The sequence below is a fragment of the Rhinoderma darwinii genome, chromosome 3 (assembly GCF_050947455.1).
Source record: "Rhinoderma darwinii isolate aRhiDar2 chromosome 3, aRhiDar2.hap1, whole genome shotgun sequence".
NCBI lineage: Eukaryota > Metazoa > Chordata > Amphibia > Anura > Rhinodermatidae > Rhinoderma > Rhinoderma darwinii.
Window position 1 is genome coordinate 94,126,246 of NC_134689.1, and position 23,524 is coordinate 94,149,769.

The window sequence follows — 23,524 nt, forward strand, 5'->3', positions numbered from 1 at the left end:
CTTTTGAAATTTTCGTCAAAATGTGAGATTGCTGCTAAAGTTCTAAGCCTTAACGTCCTTGAAAATGATGCAAATATAAAGTAGACATGTGAAATAGTAACTACTTTGTGTGGTATTACTATCGGTTTTTACAAGCAGGTACATTTAAAATTCAAAAAATTATCATTTTTGCAAATTTTCTTTTAATTTTGGTGTTTTTCACAAATAAGCAATTTATTGACCACATTTTTCCACTAACAAAGTACAATATGTCACGAGAAAATCTGAATCGCTTAGATAGGCAAAAGCATTCCAGAGTTACCATATAAAATTACGTGTCCGATATGAAAAAATGGGACTGGTGAAGGCCAAAATGAGCTCAGTCCTGAAAGGGTTAATGAGCTTCATAAAATTGTTAATGAATACATCCCTATCTTACATCAAGGTGAAAACCTACATGAAATTAACTGGTATAAAATTTCTTCTAAAAAAATCGCAGTTTGGTGCTTTCACCAAGCCTTACAGCATAGCTGGGGGATCAGAAGTCTAGTGGACCAGTCGTTCCTCATGACGACATGACTCCGAGTACAGCGAGGTCGGTCAAGTGACGACAAGTCGTGTCGTCATGAACGACGGCCACTAGACTTCCGGTCCCCCAGCAGCGCTGTAAAAATCAAAATCTCACAATCGGCGGGACCGGAATGTAGATTAGCAAGTGTTCTCACATACTGCAGTGTGTATACTGCTAATACTTTTTGGTCCCCGCATAACCCCTTTAAGAGGGGCAGTCCCTTTACCTCAACGGTTAAAAAGTTACAAGATCGTTCTAAATTCCACACTCAATTTATCATCTTACATGTCTGAGCCTTTTTCAATTCAAGGTCTTGGAGGCATATATAGACCAATTAGAGGAAGAGACTATGGGAGAAAAATACTGAACAGAAAAACCTGCTGGATGTTGATACTAGATTCCAGACAGCCCTATAGCCTGAATAAACGACCGGATCTAACTTATCATTACTAAAATAAACTTTTGTATTGCATTTATTCATTTGGAATAAAATTTTGTTTTGTATATTGATATACAAACAAATTGTAGATCATAACCGGATTAAGAATAAGTGGTGACAACACTTCATTGTTTTTAACCTGCATAGGTATGTTACATAGTTAGTACGGTTGAAAAAAACATGTCCATAGAGTTCAACCAAGTGATGGGACAAGGGACGTAAAACATTTCTACACATAGGAGCTGATATTTTTTTGTTCTAGGAAATTATCTAAGCCTTTTTTAAAGCCATCTACTGTCCCTGCTGTGACCAGCTCCTGCGGTGACTATTCCATAAATTCACCGTTCTCACAGTAAAGGCTTGTCGCCTCTGCAGGTTGAACCTTTCTTTTTCCAGACGGAGGGAGTGCCCCCTTGTTTTTACATGGAACAGGATTTCACCATATTTTTTGTACGTGCCATTCATATATTTAGATAAGTTAATCATGTCCCCGTTAGTCGTCTTTTCTCATGGCTAAATAGGTTTAATTCTTTTAATCTTTCCCCATAACTTAGATTCTCCATGCCGCTTATTAGCTTCGTTGCTCTTCTTTGTATTTTTTCCAACTCCAGGGCATCCTTTCTATGAACTGGAGCCCAGAACTGAACTGCATATTCTAGATGAGGCCTCACTAATGCTTTGTAAAGTGGTAATATTACATCCCTGTCCCGCGAGTCTATGCCTCTTTTAATACACGACATTATCCTGCTGGCCTTTTAAGCAGCTGATTGACATTGCATACTGTTATTTAGTTTGATTTTACAAGTACACCCAGATCCTTCTCAACAAGTGACTCCCCCATTGTAGCTCCCCCTAGGACATATGATGCCTGCAGGTTGTTGGTACCCAGATGCATAACTTTTCATTTATCTACATTAAAGAGGCTCGGTCACCACATTATAAGTGCCCTATCTCCTACATAAGGAGATCGGCGCTGTAATGTAGGTGACAGCAGTGCTTTTTATTTAAAAAAAAAGATCTATTTTTACCACTTTTATTAGCAATTTTAGATTTATGCTAATGAGTTGCTTAATGCCCAATCGGCATCATGCACTCCTCTCCATTCATTTACTCAGCGCATAGAGAACCTGCTAGATCCTTATGTGCTGTCTTATACTAACACATTAATACTGAAGTGTTTAGACAGTGAATAGACATTCCATGGGATGTCTATTCACAATCTCTGCACTTAGTTACTGTTTCTATGGTAGTTACAGCAGAGCATGATCTCTCTGTAAACTGTCATTTACAGCGAGATCACGCTTCCTCTGCTGTAACTACCACAGACCGAGTAACGAAGTGCAGGTATTATGAAGTGTTTAGACAGTGAATAATGTTAGTATAAGACAGCACATAAGGATCTAAAAGGATCCCTATGCACTGCCTAAATGAATGGAGAGGAGTGCATGATGCTGATTGGTCAGCGTCATACACTCCCCTGTACAACGCCCACTTGGTCTAAAGTGAAAATACGCCCACTTGGGCATTAAGCAACTCATTAGCATAAATCTAAAATCGCTAATAAAGTGGTAAAAATAGTTTTTTTTAAATAAAAAGCACTGCTGTCACCTACATTATAGCGGCGATCTCCTTATGTAGGAGATGGGGCACTCATAATGTGGTGACAGAGCCTCTTTAAACTTAATTTGCCAAGTGGACACCCAAACACTTAGTTTGTTTAAATCCGCTTGCAATTCACAAACATCTTCCATAGACTGAACTATATTACATAGCTTGGTGTCATCTACAAAAATAGAAATAGTGCTATTAATCCCATCCTCTATGCCATTAATAAAGAAGTTGCATAATAGTGGTCCCAGCACTGAACCCTGGGGTACACCACTTATAACCGGTGACCATTCAGAGAAGGAATCATTGACCACAACTCTCTGGATACGGTCCTTGAGCCAATTCTCAATCCAATTACAAACTATACTTTCTAAACCTATAACCTTAACCCCTTAATGACCGGGCCATTTTGCACGTTAATGACCAAGGATTATTTTTTGTTTTTACACGGTCGCATTCCAAGAGTCGTAACTCTTTTTTTATTCCGTCGACATAGCCGTATAAGGGCTTGTTTTTTGCGGGACGAGTTGTATTTTGTAATTGTACCATTTTTAGATGCTAATAACATATTGATTAACTTTTATTAACTTTATTTTAGGAGAGAATTGAAAATAAGCGGCTATTCCAGCATTAATTTTCACGTTATAAATTTACGCCGTTTACTGTGCAGCGTAAATAACATGTTAACTTTATTCTATGGGTCGGCACGATTACGGGGATACCAAATATGTAAAGGTTTTATGTTTTTTCTACGTTTGCACAATAAAAAGCCTTTTAGAAAAAAATTACTTGTTTTTGCATCGCCACATTTCAAGAGCCGTCATTTTTTTATTTTTCCATCTATGTGGCCGTATGTGGGCTTGATTTTTGCGGGACAATGTAGTTTTCATTAGTATAATTTTGGGGTACATGGGACTTATAGATTAACTTTTATTTTATTTTTTATGGGGGGAATGGGAGAAAAGAGAATTTTGCCGTTGTTTTTTGCGGGTTTTTTGGACGCCGTTCATCCGGCGGTTTAATTAATATGTTAATTTTATTGGTCAAGTTGTTATGATCGCGGGGATACCATATATGTGTATGTGTGATTTGTTTTGACCGTTTTACTAAATAAAACCACTTTTTGGGCCAAAAAAGTAGTTTTATTTGACTTTGACTGTAATTTTTTTTATTTTTTTTTTTCACAAACTTTATTTAACTGTTTTACATTTTTTTTTTTTTTAGTCCCACCAGGGGACTTCACTATGCGATGTGCCGATCGCATATATAATGCTTTGGTATACTTCGTATACCAAAGCATTATTGCCTGTCAGTGTAAAACTGACAGGCAACCTATTAGGTCATGCCTCTGGCATCGCCTAACAGGCAGATGCTGAAGACAGACCTGGGGGTCTTTGTTAGACCCCCGGCTGTCATGGAAACCCGACGGCGACCCGCGATTTGTTTGCGGGGGTGCCGATCGGGTGACAGAGGGAGCTCCCCCCTCTGTCAAACACATTAAATGCCGCTGTCACTATTGACAGCTGCATTTAATGGGTTAAACTGCCGGAATCGGCGCGCGCTTCGATTCCGGCAGTTGTAGCAGGAGCCAGGCTGTGTATAACAGCCGTGCTCCTGCCGCTGATCGCATGGGTACAGTGTCAGTACCCGCGCCATCACAGGACGGATATATCCGTCCTCCTGCGCGAACTAGCAGCTGCAGAGGACGGATATATCCGTCCTTCGGCGTTAAGGGGTTAATTTACCCATTAGATGTCTGTTGGGGTGTGGGTGTTCTTGCCGTCATAAACAGTCGTCACTCAGGATTTCCCAAACAATTAAAACAACTAAAAGCAGGTACATTAGGGGTTGAATTGCAGCTGCCTTCATATCGAGCAGTACACCAATCCTCTGCTCATGTGCTCTGAACTGAACCTGTCCCACCCTCCTCTGGGTGCACTTAAATACACCATATTCTATTTCCCAGAATTCTATAGTCTTAGGCCTCATGCACACGAACATATTTTTTTTTTCCTCCTGTAAATACGGGTCCTTGGTCACACGTATTCGACCCGTATTTACGGGCATGTTTTCGCTGCAAAATTGCACTGCACTAATCGGCAGCCCCTTCTCTCTATCAGTGCAGGATAGAGAGAAGGGGCAGCCCTTTCCGCAGTAAAAGAAATTCATACTTACCCGGCTGTTGTCTTGGTGACGCGTCCCTCTTTCGACATCCAGCCCGATCTCCCTGGATGATGCGGCAGTCCATGTGACCGCTGCAGCCTGTGATTGGCTGCAGTGGTCACATGGGCTAAAACGTCATCCCGGGAGGCCGGACTGGTAATTACCACCTTGTGACTTTTATCACTGCGATTTACCTTAAAATCTAGAAGGCCTGTATGGGGTTGCTGGGAGCCTCACATATCTGGTCATTTAAAACTTGACACTCGTAAGATTTAGTTTTTTTTTTTTGTTTTTTTACAGGCTGGGCTAGGCAAAGGTCTTAGGCTGGCTACCCTTAAAGAGGCTCTGTCACCACATTATAAGTGCCCTATCTCCTACATAATCTGATTGGAGCTGTAATGTAGATTACAGCAGTGGTTTTTATTTTGAAAAACGATAATTTTTGAGCAAGTTATGAGCAATTTTAGATTTATTCTAATTTAGTTAATAGACAACTGGGCGTGTTTTTACTTTTTACCAACTGGGCGTTGTACAGAGGAGTGTATGAGGCTGACCAATCAGTGACCAATCAGAATCATACACTTCTCATTGTTCCAGCCCATTGTTACAGCGTGATTGTACAGTGAATCATACACTTCTCTTCACAACGCCCAGTTGGTAAAAAGTAAAAACACGCCCAGTTGTCTATTAACTAATTAGCATAAATCTAAAATTGCTCATAACTTGCTCAAAAATGATAGTTTTTCAAAATAAAAACCACTGTTATCTACATTACAGCGCCAATCAGATTATGTAGGAGATAGGGCACTTCTAATCTGGTGACAGAGCCTCTTTTAAAGGGATTTTCTAATGTTAGACTAATCTTGCGGCAGTTTAAAACTTGTATGCAAATGGTTTCTTACTAATGGTGTTGTCTCTAGCTGAAATGCCTCTATAACCAGTAGCATGGTCACGTAATTGCATGTTAATCTCATGCTTGTGTGGCGATCTGACAGTTCTCAAGATGTTGTAAATTTTACCGTCCTCTTGTTAGAACATGTCCGAGTAGGAACTGGTGTTCAGCTGCTTGGATGACAAGAATTGTCTTGGGTGTTCCAGGGAATAAAGCATGTCCTCATATATATTTTTTTCAGTTCTGAGAAACGGTCTTGACAGCTAGCAGGGATTATATTGCCCCATGAATTAGACCGGCTCTGTTCAGCAGTTGTTTCTCTTCCTAATTTGAGAGCTTGTCCCACCTATTAGGGAGGCTAGTTTAGGGAAGATCTCTAAAGCGCTGTCAACCTTTTTGAGCCACTCAACATCTCTGTTGGGGCTGAACTGTCTTTTGGTCACTAGGTCCTCCAACCTGGATTTATTCTCTGGTATATTTGGGTTGTCCGTAGCAAAAAATAAAAAAAATACTCCCCCCCCCCCCCACCTCGATTTGTTTATTACTGTACCGATGTTGCATAATATGTCCTCTGATTAAACTCTTAGTGGTCCACTGGGGCGAGAGGAGATGCCTATTTTTTATAAACTAGGGGAAATTGTCCTCCTCCACACCTACCTAAAGCCTGGATTTCCCCTTTCCCTGCATCTAGGCTTTCCTGTTCAGAAAACTCCTTAGTTCTTAAATTCATAGTGTAAAACCAGAAATAGAAGACCAGAATGGGGGTATGCAGCTGCAGTTTTCCAGTGCCACCTCAATAGGGAGAGTGGTAATGGGGTACGTCTTGCTCTAAGATCACCGCTCTTACCTTGAAAGCCTGCCCACTCTAATGCTATAAATCTAAAGCTGCCTGTAGTGAGTGATATTGTTTGTATGCTCTCCTTACATATTATTTTTTATTTTTTTTTCCTTTTCAGAGAAATCTTCTTTAGTAGTGCAGAGAATATTCTACTTCGGGCAAAGATCCTGGAAGCCGTCTTTCACCATAGTTGTCAAATGCCTCCACCACCAATGCTCTCGCTTTGTTTTTGCAAAATACTATACTTTATTAGCAATTCTACACTACAACTTGAAAATCAGGTGAGCAATGGTGACCTGAATCTGATGAGGGAATAATGTATTATGTAGCCCTTACCTTAGGCCAGGGCTACATCTAGACTTTTTGGAGTGCTACGGATTAACTATTGAGTGACCATTGCATGCAATCTTGTGGACTGCAGCGGTCACTATATTTAAAATCAATCCGTAGCACTACAAAATGTCTAGGTGTAGCCTTAGACTGTATCTTCAGTAAATGACCAGATTTGTTAGATTTTCCACGTCACTATGTATATTGCAATTCTGGTATCTTGCAATTTTCGCTCTGGCCACTGAGCCTCACAATAGGCTGATAACTGCTAAATCGTGATTTCTACAAAACAATTCTCCCATTCTCAGGCAGAATTACAAAAGTGACACCTCTATTATAAAGCTGGAGGCAGAACACCGGATCACATCGTTTATAGTATGGGATGGACAAAGCTCCCCTTAGCTTAAGAGACCTTTTGCACAGGCCACAGCATGCCCAGAACCACTACTATACAAGTTCAATGAGTTTTCTGACTGCGGTTTCTTACGTCCCTGCGGCTGCTGCAAAGAAATTATCACAAGTACTGTTCACATCTCGGAGAAGCAGCTCAAAGATGGCTGAACCGATCACGGTGTAACTACGGCACATACGGTGAACATACACTGCAAACACAGTATGAAAAGGGCCTAAAATAGAATACAAATATACTGTATGGACAAAAGTATTAGGGCACTTCTTAATCATTGAATTCAGGTGTTTGTTTCAGTTCTATTGCCACAGGAGTATAAAAACCAGCACCTAGCCATGCAGACTGCCTTTACAGACATTTGTGAAAATGGGTTATTCTAAAAAGCTCACTTAAAGTGAGCCATTTAGCTTGTGAATTTTTTCTCCCTCCAAGATAGTCCATGATCAACGGAGTGGTATTATTGGAAAGTGGAAGCATTTAGGAAGAACATCAACTCGGCCATGAAATGGTAGACCACGTAAAGTTAGAGCGGGGTCGCTGAGTGCTGAGGCACTTAGTGCATAAGTCGCCAACGCTCTGCTATCTCAATAACTGCAGAGTTCCAAACCTCTGGTATTAACATCCGCACAAACTATGCGCTGGGAGCTTCATGGCATGGGTTCCCATGGCCGAGCAGCTGCATGCCAGCCTTACATCACCTAGGATAATGGCAAGCGTCTGAAGTGGTGTAAAGCACGCGGTCACTGGAATCTGGAGAAGTGGAAATGTGTTCTGTAGTGACTAATCACACACTTCTGACCGTCTGATGGACGAGTATTTGTTTGAATGCCAGGAGAACATTACCTACTGTTGGTGGACCAACTCCATATTAATGTTTATGTATTTAGAATGAAATCTAAGAGCTCCTGTAGGTGTAATGTGTAGGTGTCACTAGACTTTTGCCCATATAGTGTACATAATCGGGAAATTCTAACCGGTTAGGAAAAACAAGTCAGTGTATAATTTTAATTAGTAAAAATGATTCCCTTTTGAAGGTGTAAACTATTTTCACGCAATTTTTAAAGATTGAATAAGTATCTGAAATGCCTCTGTAAGGGTCCTATTAGAAGGGCAGAGGTTTCATGAACGAGATGATTTGGGGAGCGGTTTACGTTGAAAAGACTATTACACATGACACTAATTGCTAAAGGTTTTTGCTGTTCAGTAGTTAATGCGATTGTTGCTCGTTCGCCATCACCATCGATGAACTGCAAACTACCGGAATATTTCTGATTAGATGAGGGGGTGTGGCCGCGACAAACTATCACTTTTCACCCAGGTAGTTGTGACCGATCCACGGGAACCCAATTATTTATTGTTCAATCGCTGCACGTTATTATACATGCCTATTTATCTCACATTCTAACGATTATACAAAAACCCATACGATGATCGCTCTGTCTAATAGGGCCTTAAGTCATTCTGACATGACCACGATCCTGGTGTTTGTCTCCTGATTTTGTGACTTCTTGTACACTGAACAGTTCTCTCCTCTCTCCCTGATGTATGGGAACTCGCACATCACATTTATCTTCTCTCCCCTGCTCTCATCCCCTGCTGTCTCTAAAGTGACTGTTACACAAGATGGGCATGAGATGATGTAGTACACCGGAATTACAGCACCATCTTACACCTTGTAATAAAGGGCTATGCAGTCACATGTCAGTGAGATGGGAGAGGAATTATGGGAACTGTTGTCCTTTACATAGTAATTCCACCCACAGCAAGCCCTAGAAACCGTGAACAGCTCAGTTCACATACATTAAAAAAAAAACTACTACTGAGCTATGGTATCATCTGGCGGCCATTCAGACACATACAGGTACTGATTTCAGGTTTTTTTTCCAGTCAGGTGTTTGGAAAACACTTATTTATTTATTTATTTTTTAAGTTTGCTCTTCAACTTGGTCAATTGTAAAACTCCTATCTTGCATTACTTATACTTTTTTTATTTTCCAGGGTCCAGAATGGCAAAGATGGGATGAGATGCTGCATCATATAATTCTGCTCTGCCTGAGTTTACAAACTATTATAACAGGTACATAGTTCAGTTGTGACATTTTTCCTTATCGGACCGATCTCTATTGGAGTGTAATCTGAGTTTTTTTTTTTTTCTTAAACCTTATAAAAGTCTTGTTTCCTAAAGTGTCTGGTAGTAATTGTATAGAAAGCACATGGAAATCTTTGTTAGCAATTTGTCCTCCAGGCTTCTGTCGTTGGGAGCTTCTAAAAATGAATGCTTGATGCATAGACACCCCGCTGTAAAAACATGTCACACTTTACCAGTCTTTTTTCAACAGGTCTATAAGCAAAGGGGTTAGGGGACAGCAGTCATGAAATTACAATGCTAAGTGCGCTACGTAACCGGCTTACTGTGGCATGGAGCTAGATCCTGACTGATGGCTTGGCGGTCCTGGTCTGTTGCAGACAACGCAATAGAGAAAAGCTCATTCTACTTTAAACTGCCTTTACAGCAAGGGATGAATTTGTGCAAAACGGGGGTGATGGCTAATCTCTTGGTGTGCACACAATTTTTTTTGGGACGAAATAGAATCCATGGATAGGAGACAGAGGATTTTCTTGGACATCCATTTGATGTGCTTAAAGGTAATGTGTCGCTAGAAAATTTTTTAAACCATTAGTGTATGGGTGATTAAACATTGTTCTAATTTTTTCACGAGTCAGGAAATATTATAAATTGGATTCTAATTTATAATATTTCCCAGTGCTGGTCACTAGATGGAGCAATTCCCAAAATTGCAGCATTGCATGTGGTAAAGCAACCACATTGCTTTATGCTGCAAAATTTGAGAAAACTCACTCGCTCTAGTGAGCTCTCAGAATCCCCCCTCCTTTATCCTGGCTAGTGCCGGGAGAAACGAGGGGATTGAACGGTCAAACCTCCTACACTGTGTCGCCATTTTTTGAGCTAACACACAGTGTAGTAGGTTTACATACAGTAGTAAACACACAGTAAAACACGTACATACACAGAAATAACTTACCTGCTCCTGCCGCCGCACCCTCCGGTCCGTCACTCTGTCTGCTACCGCCGCTCCAAGTGCACAAGTCCGGAAGCCGCGACTGGAAGTAGTAATCTTGCTGTCCGGCCGCGACTTCCGGTCCACAAGAAAATGGCGCCGGACGTCGCACAGTTCAATTTGGACTGTGTGGGAGTGGCGCATGTGCAGCATAGTGGGTGGAACGGGCCCCGTTCGCATTCACTATGGGACTGTATGTGTCGTATTCCATGTCTGTATGTGTCGTTAATCGCCACATACAGAGATGGAAAAAAAAATGGCAGCCCCCATAGACAAGAAAAAGTGAAAAAATAAAAAAAAGTAAAACACAAACACACTTTTTTTTTTAAATAAAACACTAAAAGCAAATTGATCTAAAAATTTTTTTTTTCGTGACACTGGTCCTTTAAAGAGGCTCTGTCACCAGATTTTGCAACCCCTATCTGCTATTGCAGCAGATCGGCGCTGCAATGTAGATTACAGTAACGTTTTTATTTTTAAAAAACGAGCATTTTTGGCCAAGTTATGGCCATTTTTGTATTTATGCAAATGAGGCTTGCAAAAGTACAACTGGGCGTGTATTATGTGTGTACATCGGGGCGTGTTTACTACTTTTACTAGCTGGGCGTTCTGATGAGAAGTATCATCCACTTCTCTTCAGAACGCCCAGCTTCTGGCAGTGCAGATCTGTGACGTCACTCACAGGTCCTGCATCGTGTCGGCCACATCGGCACCAGAGGCTACAGTTGATTCTGCAGCAGTATCAGCATTTGCAGGTAAGTAGCTACATCGATTTACCTGCAAACACTGATGCTGCTGCAGAATCATCTGTAGCCTCTGGTGCCGGCTCGTCTGACACGATGCAGGACCTGGGGAAGTGACGTCACAGCGTGATCTCTCGAACACGCTGTGTCTGCACTGCCAGAAGCTGGGCGTTCTGAAGAGAAGTGGATGATACTTCTCGTCAGAAAGCCCAGCTAGTAAAAGTAGTAAAAACGCCCCGATGTACGCACATAATACACGCCCAGTTGTACTTTTCAACACGCCCAGTTGTACTTTTGCAAGCCTCATTTGCATAAATACAAAAATGGCCATAACTTGGCCAAAAATGCTCGTTTTTTAAAAATAAAAACGTTACTGTAATCTTCATTGCAGCGCCTATCTGCTGCAATAGCAGATAGGGGTTGCAAAATCTGGTGACAGAGCCTCTTTAAAGGAACAGTGTCACCACAATTTTTTTTTTTTTTAAATATGTTAAAGATGTTAGTGCTTTATTAAAAACGTTTGGATTAATTTGTGTGTTACTTTTTCTTATTTTTACACTTTTTCTTCCCTATGGGGGCTGCCATTTTTTTTTCCCATTTCTGTATGTCGATTAACGACACATACAGACATGGAATACGGCAGCTCCAGTCCCATAGGGACTGCGAACGGGGCCCGTTCCATCCACTAACATGTACGCCGCTGTGTGGGAACGGCGCATGCGCCGCTCCCACACAGTTCAATTTGAAATGCGCGCCGTCCGGCGCCATTTTCCTGTGGACCGGAAGTTGCGGCCGGACAGTAAGATTACTACTTCCGGTCGCGGCTTCCGGACTTGTGCACATGGAGCAGCGGCAGCAGACGGAGCGGATGGACCGGAGGGAGCGGCGGCGACTGGAGCAGGTAAGGGATTTCTATGTATGTTTGTGTTTCAGTGTGTGTTTACTACTGTATGTAAACCTTCTACACTGTGTGTTAGCTCAAAAAATGGCGACACATAGTGTAGGAGGTTAGACCGTTCAAACCCCTCGTTTCTCCCGGCACTAGCCAGGATAAAGGAGGGGGGGATGCTGAGAGCTCACAAGAGCGAGGGCTTTTTACCCAATTTTGCAGCATAAAGCAATGTGGTTGCTTTACCACATGCAATGCTGCAATTTTGGGAATGGCTCCATCTAGTGACCAGCAATGGGAAATATTATAAATTAGAATCCAATTGAATCCAATTTATAATATTTCCTGACTCGTGAAAAAAAATAAATTGGAACAATGTTTAATCACCTATACACTAATTGATTAACTAAAAAAAAAAAACATGTTTTGCTGGCAACACATTCCCTTTAAAGTGACAACTATTCCTGAAGTAAATGTGCAACGCAGCAGAAGTCTCAAGAGTGAAGTTGAGTGCGGAGGTTGATAGCTGTAGGTCATTGTCTAAAAATCTGATCATTGGTTCTACTTGATCAGAGCTTTCAACAACCGTAATCTCTAATAGTTTGTTTGCTTTTTATTCTAGCAGAAACATGTAGCTGGTATAAAACCTTTTCAGTTCAACCATCGTTGGCCTTGCCAGGTTATAAAGTTTCTATAAAGTCCCTTTGCTCCAGCAACTTATAATTGTGGGAAGCTGCATGTAGCTGGTGTAGCTCCTACACAAGGGTTTTTCATTTACATTGTTAGGGGGGATTCACACGAGCGTGTATTCGGTCCGTGCGGGCCGCGTGGTTTTCACGCGGCACGCATGGACCAATACAAGTCTATGGGGCAGTACAGACAGTCCGTGCTTTTTGCGCAGCGTTTGTCTGCTGCGCAAAATGCGCGACAGGTTCAATAACTCTGCGTATTTCGCGCATCACGCACCCATTGAAGTCAATGGGTGCGTGAAAATCACGCGCACCACACGGAAGCACTTCCGTTGGACGAGCGTGATTCGCGCAACAGCAGTGAAAAGGATGAATGAAAACCGAAAAGCACCACGTGCTTTTCTGTTTCCGAACATCCAAACGGAGTGTCTTTGCGATGAGCGAAGCCGGACAAGCGTACCGAACTTCACCGGGTTCGGCCAAACTCGTTTTGGCCGATCCCGGCAAAAAAATTATCGGTACGCGACGTCAGGAGATAGTCACTGTCCATGGTGCTGCAAGAGTTAAACTGTTTCAGCACCATGGACAGTGATTTGCGATCCCAAAATACATTAACCTGTAAAAAAAAAACGAAGTTCTAACTTACCGATTACTCCTGTCTCCTTCCTGCAGTCCGACCTCCCGGGATGACACTTCAGTTCAAGTGACAGCTCCAGCCAATCACAGGCCAAGCACAGGCTGCAGCCAATCACAGGCTGCAGCGGTCACTTGGACTGCTGCGTCATCCAGGGAGGTGGGGCCCGATGTCAAGAGAGGCGCGTCACCAAGGACGCGTCACCAAGGCAACGGCCGGGAAGTTCTCGGTAAGTAGGAACTTTATCTTTTTTTTTTACAGGTTTTTCGCTGTTGTGTTCGGCATTCACTGTCGAGGGTGCTGAAAGATTTAGCTCTTTCAGCACCTTGGACAGTGACGGCCGTTGACAAGCCTCATCTCTATGATGCCGGCTGCGCGAAAATCACGCAGCCGCGCATCAGACACGCATGACACACGCAGCTGTCAAATGGTTTTTGCGCTCGCAAAACGCTGCGTTGTTTGCGCGCGCAAAAACGCAACGTTCGTGTGAATCTCCCCTTAGAGTGGAAACCTGCTCTCCACACCGGCACATAGTCCCACACTTGGGATCCCCTCTATCTGACATGGGTTTTAATAAGCTATTTAAAAAGGGTCAAATGTGAGATTAGAATGGATCTGCAATATGTTCTGTGGAAAATGGCAACACCATTAAAAAATGCACTGCATGTAAGGAATAGAAAGGCTGGTAGTCTTTTAAGCAAAAGTGAAAAGTCCGGTTTGGGGGAAGCAATATACCATGTTTCAAGACAGTAGTAAACTTTCTAGTTTATCAATGATCCCTCGAACTAGAAATCAAGAGAACTGACCATCTTGCCCATCTCCGCTTACATTACATATTATACACTAACAAGGACAATCTAGTAAACATGAGATGGATACAATAAGATTGGGAACAGCATCATTAAAGCGGGAACCACCCTAGTACCAATTCTCTACAGCCGGATAGAGAAAGTGGCGCCAATCCTGGTGTATCTAACCAGTCAGCCCACACCGCTTCCAATTTATGAACGGTGTCCCATTTTACTATAAATACGTTTCTCAAGAGTAGGCAGCCAATTTTTCATCCAACAAATTTTGGGCAGTCTGTTTCCTGGCTACGTATAGCATATGAACAATAGCTAGTCTAGAACCTTCAGTCAATGGGCTATCCGTTACATATCCTAGGACACATAAATGTATTTTGTGGCAGAGAAGTATGATTAACTAAGGCTTAGAACCTCAATCCAATAGAAGAGCTTTAGGCATTTCCACATCATATGTATCAGGTCAGCTCTGTTAACCCTACAGTGCTTGCAGAGTGAGTGTCAAGCGGCAATCTTAAACCAAAACTGTGGGGTCCAGTACAATCTATGAATCTGTTAATTTTGGGATAGCCTGTAGGCTTCACTAAAACAGTTTGGGATAACCTCCAACACCTCATTCCATTGTGCTTGTTTGATGCTTCCCAGGTCATCCTCCCATTTTTGTACTTTATATTAGAAGGGAACGTGCAGAGAAATGTAACCAATAGATGGCAATACAGAAGTGATATTACCCCTGAGGAAGATCTAAAGCGTCCTATTAGCAGCACAAACGTTATTCGAGACCTGTATAAGCTTAGAAGTGACTGCAGGATTAAAAGTGTGACCCAGCTGTAGATATTTAAAGGACGAGTGTCACGAAAAAAAAATGTTTATCAATTTGCATTTAGTGTTTTATTATAAAATCTCTTATGTGTGTTTTACTTTATTTATATTTTTTTACTTTTTCTTCTCTATGGGGGGCTGCCATTTTTTTTGCCATCTTTGGTGGCTCATACAGTGATGGAATACGGCACACACACATCCCCTTAGAGAATGCGAACGGGAGCCGTTCCATCCACTATAGCGCTCGGGGTCTGTTTGGGAGCGGCGCATGCGCCGTTCCCACACATACCGAAAGTCAGGTCTTCGCTAGAGCGAAATCCGGCGCCATGTTCATGTCGACCGGAAGCCGTGGCCGGACTGAGATGACTACTTCCGGACTTGTGTTCTGAAGCAAGTACGAGGAGCGGAGGGAGCAGACCGGAGCGGACGGACCGGAGGGAGCGGCAGGAGCAGGTAAGTTAGGTCTGTGTATGTACGTGTTTTACTGTGTGTTTACTACTGTATGTTAACCTACTACACTGTGTGTTAGCTCAAAAAATGGCGACACACACTGTAGGAGGTTTGACCGTTCAATCCACTCCTTTCTCCTGGCACTAGCCAGGATAAAGGAGGGGGGATTCTGAGAGCTCACTAGAGCGAGTGAGTATTACCAAATTTTGCAGCATAAAGCAATGTGGTTGCTTTACCACATGCAATGCTGCAATTTTGGGAATTGCTCCATCTAGTGACCAGCACTGGGAAATGTTATAAATTAGAATCTAATTTATAATATTTCCTGACTCGTGAAAACATTTGGACAGTGTTTAAGCATTCATTCAAAATTTTCTAGCGACACATTCCCTTTAAGAGTGGGCTGAGGGAAATGTCAATTCTGACTGTAATTGGAAGAACTGCTTAATACCAGCTCCAGATACAAGTTGGAATACACAATGCAGTCCCAGGTGTTGTCAATACTCAAACCCACTTAATATAAAGAACTTCCACAACCAGGGGGTGTTCCAGATAGAGGTGTATTGAATACAACCATCCAAGCCCTGCAGCGCTCTGACTTTCCACTAAAGCTTATGGAGAAGATGCAAGGTAGGAAAGTGTTTGGTGTGAACCTTAAACTTATGTGCCTCCAAGCACTCATACAAATAATTGACCTGGCAATTCCTCAACAATGGGCAATTAGGATGTGAGTTAATCTCCTCCCAACCACACATATTAAGCTGGACCGCAAAATATATTTCAGGATTGGGGACTGCCAAATCTACATTTTTAGCTTTCTGAAGGACTTCCAACTTAATTCTAGCACAACCTTTTCCAGTTAATGTCCTAAAATATCTCAAACTTATGAAAGAAATGTCTGGGTATCCGAATGGGGGCGTTATGGAGTATGTAAAGCAGCTGCGGCATCCAAATCCTTTTTTATTGAATTTTGACATCAAGAGCAGAGTTCTCAGAAGAATTACAATGTGTTGAGAAGGGGGGGGCGTGGCCTGGATGCTGACTGTGGCGGACGCTTAGCTCGGAGCTCCGTCCTCAGACCTCGAAGCGACGGTGATTAAACGACCGAAAGCCGGCTTACCTGTCATTTCCCGGTTCCTGGCGAGATAATGACCAGGAAGAGGGGCAACAAATCCGGCCCGAAGCGCCTGACGGACTTATTCTCTACCCGCAGCATGAGGCGGGATGGCATCCAAGATGGCGCCGGCTCCAACTCCCCAGGAGATTCCGGCACTTGTGGCAGGGACTCGGGACCAGCTTCCCCTGCGGCCTCGCTGGGTGAGTCTTCACGCACTCCGGTGTGCCCCAGACATAGATCTAAGGAGAGTGAGGGAGACACGCTATCCGCGCCTAGCCTCTTGCAAACACCCCAAGCTGACAGTACAGAGGTTAGAGAGGGGGGAAGACGGGATTATAGATAACCCTGATAGACAGAGCTCATGGTTCTCAGAAGAAGATGCTGCACAGGGAGGAGACCCAATATCTAATCTACCCACCAGAGACCAGGTGGCGTCAGAAACGTTTATTAAAGGCATTGTAATGGCGCTCAAAGGATCTTTGCAACAGGATATGGCCAAAATCACTGCCAAGCTGAATACTTCCATAGAAGATCTGGGTGCTAGAGTGGATCATGTGGAGAACAAGATGGGAGATTTCACGCAGGCCCATAATGATCTGGTTGACGCGCATTATGTGTTAGAGGAGGAGATGGAGGCTATGAAAAGCAAAATGGCGGATATGGAGGATCGGAACAGACGGAACAATGTTACGTTTCGGGGCATTCCTGAATCGGTGGCACAAGCGGATCTTCAGGGTTATCTCCAGATGCTGATTATAACCCTCTTGCCTGAATCCCATCCTCCGGATTGGATTATTGATCGCGCCCATCGTTTGCCTAAACCCAAGGCTCTACCGGCTGACATCCCACGTGACGTGATTTCCCGCATTCATTTTTTCCATGTGAAAGAGGCCCTGATGTTTGCTGCACGGAAAAGGCAGCCTTTGCCAGATCCATATGGCGGCGTCCATCTCTATGCGGATCTCTCGCAGGCTACGTTACAAGCAAGGAGGGCCTTCTCTCCGGTAACCATGTTGCTACGTAATCACAAGATACCCTATAAATGGGGCTTCCCTACTAAGCTGTTGATACGAAAAGATGATCGTACTCATGTCCTGATCAAGCCCGTCTGACGGGGATAAATTGATGTCGGACTGGGGTTTCCCGCTCTCTGACCCTCAGCGGAAATCTTCTCCTAGGGGACCGGCGAGGATCTCCCCAGAATGGTCGAGGAATGCTGAAGCATGCTGAGGGACTGGCTTTTCTTGGCTACATATGAGGTCGAGTCTCATCTGGTCGAACTTTCACCCCCGAAACCTTTACGGGATCGCCAAGGTGGATGGGATCTTGCTGGAACTGTCCCTGGCCCCAGGGAATGTTGTTTTTCCAATATGAATACAGGTTTTTGTGTTTCTGTTTTTCCCGGTTGTCTCACCCAAACAGCTTTTCCAAGAATATCCTTTTCTGTATTGTCCAAGTACTCAATGTAGAGTTGATACAGTGCCTTAACTATGTTATATTGCAGCTCTGTAATAGGGATTATGGCGGTTAAGATAGTATCCTTAATGTTAAGGGTCTGAATAGCCCTTTTAAAAGGTCGTCTGCCTGGAAGGAGGCTCTGAAGTCCGGTGCGGATATTATGTGCCTGCAGGAAACACATTTTCAGCAATCGAAATGTCCGACCTTTGCAAATGCTAGATTTCCCCATGTCTTTATGTCTAATGCTGAACGGAAAAAGGCGGGGGTTTTGATCGCCATCAGGGATACGATAGATTTTAAATTAGTTGACTCCCGGATGGATGTTGGGGGGAGATTTCTTGCTCTAATATGCTCCATTAATGATACTTTAATCACATTGGTCAATATATATATGCCCCTAATTCTTCTCAGATCAGATTTCTAAACAAAACCATGCGGAAAGTCCGCAAAATTCAACAGGGTCAGCTTATCTTATGCGGAGATTTTAATGTCATTCCAGACAGACTTCTAGATTCCACCAGTAAGAGCGGGAGATCTCTCCCTACTTTATCACCGTGGGCTCAGCAGCAGGTGGTGTACGATGTATTTAATGTCATAATGCTTCGGCTAGAGAATTCACCTTTTACTCGTCTTGTCACCACACCTTTTCTAGGATAGACCTATTTCTAGTAGATAAGTGGCTGCTGAATTCAGTGTTAAAAGCTGAAGTGGGAGAAATTACTTGGTCAGATCATGCTCCTATCTCCATGCAGGTAGCACTGTCACCCTGGTCTCGTCCTCGCAGGTCTTGGAGGAACAATACCTTTTTGATGGCTTTGACCCAATATAGAGGACATATTTCCTCTCCGTTACAGGATTACTTTGACCTGAATGATTCCCCGGACATAGATCCATTTGTGCTGTGAAATGGCCATTAGGCGGTGATGCGTGGTCTCTTGATCCAACAGAGTTCCCATTACAAAAAACAAAAACAGATGAACACCGATCGCATCCTAGCACAGATTAGGGTCCTAGAGTTACAACCGCAATCCTCCCCGTCGCTCACTGTACATGACGCTTTGGCTAAACGAAGACAGGAATTGAGAGAACTCCTGATAGCAGACTTTGACAATGTGTTGAGAAAATAAGTTTTAATAGTGAGAAGTAGGTAGACTTCTTTGACCCTGCAATGTAATATGAAAGTAGTCATATGACCGCACGGTACTGAACAAGGCAAGTCAAAACAAACCATAAAAACAAAACATGACAAACAGCCGGTAATGGAAGTTGGGGTGAAGGATTACTCAGCCGTCTCTGAATCCGTTCTTACCTCTTAGAGCAGGAAGTACTATTTCACCAAGCCTCCAAGTATTTGGTGAAGGTTGGAAATGAGACGTTGCCAAATACAATGGTTTTCTCGTGTGTATGTTGTCTATTAAAGATGAGCTCATACGAAGGTGGAACCTTTATGGCCACAGTTTCGCCAACACAGTGGAGGGGTATTTGGATACGTTAAATGCAGTTGATCGGGGGTGTAATACCACTGAAGGATTGTTTTGGTGGCCGCCTCAACATGCAAAACGCAGTGTGGAGAGTTATGTAACCATCTAAAGGCATTAGTCCATTGTCAAACGTTTCCCCAGATCCTTTTCCCATTACTCAATGGGGTGAGTTTTTGTAAAAAATGTATATGGGTAAATGGTGTGGTATATATAAATTAAGGCCTTTTAGGACCTCTATTATAACAACTCAATAACTTTAGATTACACAGAGAATTAAGGTTGTTGTGGTGCTGTGCAAAATGTTTCATTTGTATATATCTGAATAACTCACTCTGGGTTAGGAAAAATTTAGCACAAACTCCAATAGCTGGTTGTTGTAAAAAAAAAATCTGATCACCGTTCGAGATGCCCTGTCGTCTCCAGCAACTTAAATTCGGGTCAGGGATGGACTGTTCTAAAAAAATCTAGGGGATATAGGTCTTAAGGGCAAGCGATTGGATGCTGTCGTGTGCATTTGTGTCCAGCAAGTCCACGTGGCTTTAGTGAGGGGAAATCCTTGTAGGTATGTATGGTACGTTCCAAAATATTAGAAAAAAATAATGCTTTAAGACTCCAGGAGCCCTGGTACGAGGCCTCAATGTGAATTCAGGGACACACAGTCCCCCTGACCTAGTATCTCTTATGAGGAGACAAGAGGTGATTCTCGGTTTCTTCCCTGCCCATACAAAATGCATGAGTACTTTCTGGATTTGTTGGAAGTAGGACTAAAAGAGCATTATAGGGAGGGTTCTAAACTGGTATAGAAGCTTTGGGAGTAAAAGCCTCTTGAATATAGCTGTTCTACCTATACAAAAGACAAATTTTTGCAGTCTATTAGTTTTGGCTTGTATTTCACGTGTAGGTTGGATATAGTTTGCCCCGTAAAGAGCATTGTTCTTTAGGGTCATTATAAGGCCTAAATATGAGATGGCTTCAGATTTCCATTCAAATTTAGTATTTGGATTGGAGCAAGTGGAGTGAAGATGGCAGCACAAGTAGAGGGAGGATCTGAAACTTTTATGTATTCGATTTGTATACAGAGATACGGCTAAAATTAAGTATGCATTCCATGACGGCTCCAGAGAAAGTCCCAGATTTGACAAGTGATAGGATGACATTATCTGCATATAGAGATAGAGTTCTAGACCCAACTTTTATGCCATAGACATCTGTATGTAATCTCAGGAGTTAGGCCAATGGTTTCATCGAAAGAATGACTAGAAGGGGCAATAGGAGGCATCCCTGTCAGGTACCATTAGAAATTTGGAAGTCAGCAGATAGGACTCAGTTAGTGTACACCTTTGCTCATGGATTGGAGTATAGGGCTTGTATTGCCGAGAGCATGTCTCCAGCAAAACCCATTGCTTGAAGGGCAAAGAAAACATATGACCATATAATGAGGTCAAACTCCTTCTCTGCATCGAACGCCAACATTATCGAGGGGATATGATGTCTTTCAATTTGACTAAGTAAACCCACCACTCTCTTCTGGTATTATCTGTCTCATCCCATGACAAATCCAAATTGGTCATCTTGTATTAGGAGGGGGAGTAATGGGGCTATTCTAGTTGCTATCAATTTGACAGTTTTCATGTCTGTAGTCTATTTAGTGTCATTTGGCTTTCTTTAGGAAGGGAACCCGATTAGTTTGCCGATTGGAAACATTTACCTAAATGGGGTATAAGGATTTCCTGGAGGGATTTATAGTAGGCGTTAGCCAGGCTGTCCGGGCCAGGAGATTTCCCCTGTGGCAGTTTAAGATTTATCTTGGCGATTTACCACTTCTGTTAGGCCCTATTCACACGATAGGGATTCTCGGCCGTGTGACAGACTTTTTTTGAACGGCCATCACACGGCTGCAGTAGGAGCAATGGATCCCAAACTGGGCTGTCCAAAAATGGAACATGCCCTATTTTGGGCTGTTCTCCCAGCCACATGGCTCCTATAGAAGTTTATAGGGCTGTGTAAAGCACAGCAGCCACTTGGATGTGATCCGTGTGACTGCCGAGCTTTCTGCCGCTCGCTCTTCCACCTCGAAGTGCATAGGAGGAGGATATTTTTATTTATTTTTTTGCTCCCTCTAGGATTGGAATCCCTAATCCCCGGCCACAGCGTTGCCGAAGCTGTAGACGGGGATTCCGCTCCAGGAGAAGTCCCTGACTTCACTGTCTATATGTGGACAGTGAAGTCAGGGACTTCTGGAGCAGTCCCCTACAGTGGCGCTATATACAGGAAGGGGGGGGGTGTTGTCTATGGGGTGCTATGTACAAGGGGGCTGTGTGTGGCATCGTCTACAGATGGCAGTGTGTGGCAAAAAAAATAGACAAATTAAATGAATCCGTTTTTAAAACACGTTCGTTAAACTGAAACATGGGCCGAAACGGAACGGATGCAAAACGACCGAGAAAAATGGACAGACTGCTGTTTTTATCGGCCGACCTCAGGCCCTGTCGTGTGAATAGAGCCTTATTGGGGCGTTAAGTGTGCCTATTTGTTCCATTGACTGTTTAGATAAAGCGTTCTGATCTAGGAATGTTTGGATTTCAGAGTGATTTGGGTGTGGCGTAAATGGGTCATCCTTGAGATTATACAAAGAAGCATAGTAGCTTTTAAATTGGTTGGCAATATCTCTGGGGTTCTTTCGTAAGAAAAGTGATACTCTATTTTTGGTGGTGATTTAAGGTGGGCAGCGAGTAGTTTACCAGCGTTCTTTTCTGAGAGTAGGATCTCTTTCGTTTTAATCAGGTTCTTCTCGTATTCTGTCACCAAAGTAATATAACTCTTGGCGTAAGCGAGTGAAACTTTGTCTGCTGTATGGAGGGGGCAGATTTGTTTAATTCAATCTCGTTGATTTCTTCCGTGAGGGAGATAATTGTAGCTAGTCGCTGTTTAACTATATGAACTATACGAATCCAGGATCCCCTAGTGAACGCCTTGTGAGCATTCCAGACCGTATTAATGTGTACGGCTTCCATATCATTAGTTTTGCAGTATTCCCGAAAGCCCCTTTCTATCTCCTGTTTATATTTAGGATGGGAGAGCAGGAAGGGGTTGTATCTCCAAAGGTAGGGTTGATTTAACGTTATTATGTTCTTCTATGGATCGGGTTAAGGCTACGTAGTATGACAACTTAATATCTTCTATAGTCTAATCTTTCTTTAGGAGTAGCCGCTCCTAATCAACAAGGAACATGTCAATTCGTGAGCAACGTTTATGGGTATAAGCGTATAAAGAAAAATCCTTTTCGGTTCCGTGACATACTCCAGATGTCATTCTTTAGACCAGAATAGAGTATGTAGTGAGGTTTGGGCATGGCTATTACTAGATGTGGAGTCTAAGGCTTGATTGACACGAGGTCATTACGTCCGTAATTGACGGACGTATTTCGGCCGCAAGTCCCGGACCGAACACACTGCAGGGAGCCGGGCTCCTAGCATCATAGTTATGTACGACGCTAGGAGTCCCTGCCTCACTGCCAGACAACTGTCCCGTACTGAAAACATGATTACAGTATGGGACAGTTGTCCGGCAGCGAGGCAAGGACTCCTAGCGTCGTACATAAGTATGATGCTAGGAGCCCGGCTCCCTGCACTGTGTTCGGTCCGGGACTTGCGGCCGAAATACTTCTGTTAATTACGGACGTAATGACCCCGTGTGAATCCAGCCTAATAATGGGTTCAAAACTGTATTAAAATCTCCACACAATGAGTTTCTCTTCCCTATATTTGTCTGATTAAAAATGTATGGATAAATCGTAGTTGGAACCTATTTGGAGCATATAGATTTACCAGGGTGTATTTCACATTGTTGATCAGACATACTAACCAAATATAACAACCATTAGGATCAATACAGAGATGACTCTGTTGAAAAGCAACTGTATCTCTGATAGCCAGCAGAACGCGTCAGATTTAGTCATGAAATGCGACTGGAAAATGTAGGAAGGAGTGACGTTTGATGTGGTGGACATCTTGCGGTAGAAGGTGGGTCTCGTGTGCAAAAAATATCGCAAGACAGGGATTTAGCCTCTGCCCACAAAGGCTCGCTTTTGGGGAGTGTTGAGCCCATTAACATTTAATGCAAACTTAAA

General features: G+C 43.0%; 1 protein-coding gene across 4 annotated transcripts in view; it reads left to right on the plus strand.

The window, feature by feature from the left end:
• Window positions 1-23,524, plus strand: part of SIMC1 (SUMO interacting motifs containing 1) — an 83,416-nt gene that overhangs the window by 30,620 nt on the left and 29,272 nt on the right. For all 4 annotated transcript variants that reach the window (XM_075856468.1, XM_075856470.1, XM_075856471.1 and 1 more), the window contains exons 8-9: window positions 6,609-6,771; window positions 9,228-9,306. In XM_075856468.1, the coding sequence (XP_075712583.1) occupies window positions 6,609-6,771; window positions 9,228-9,306 (242 nt within the window). The remainder of the gene's footprint in view (window positions 1-6,608; window positions 6,772-9,227; window positions 9,307-23,524) is intronic.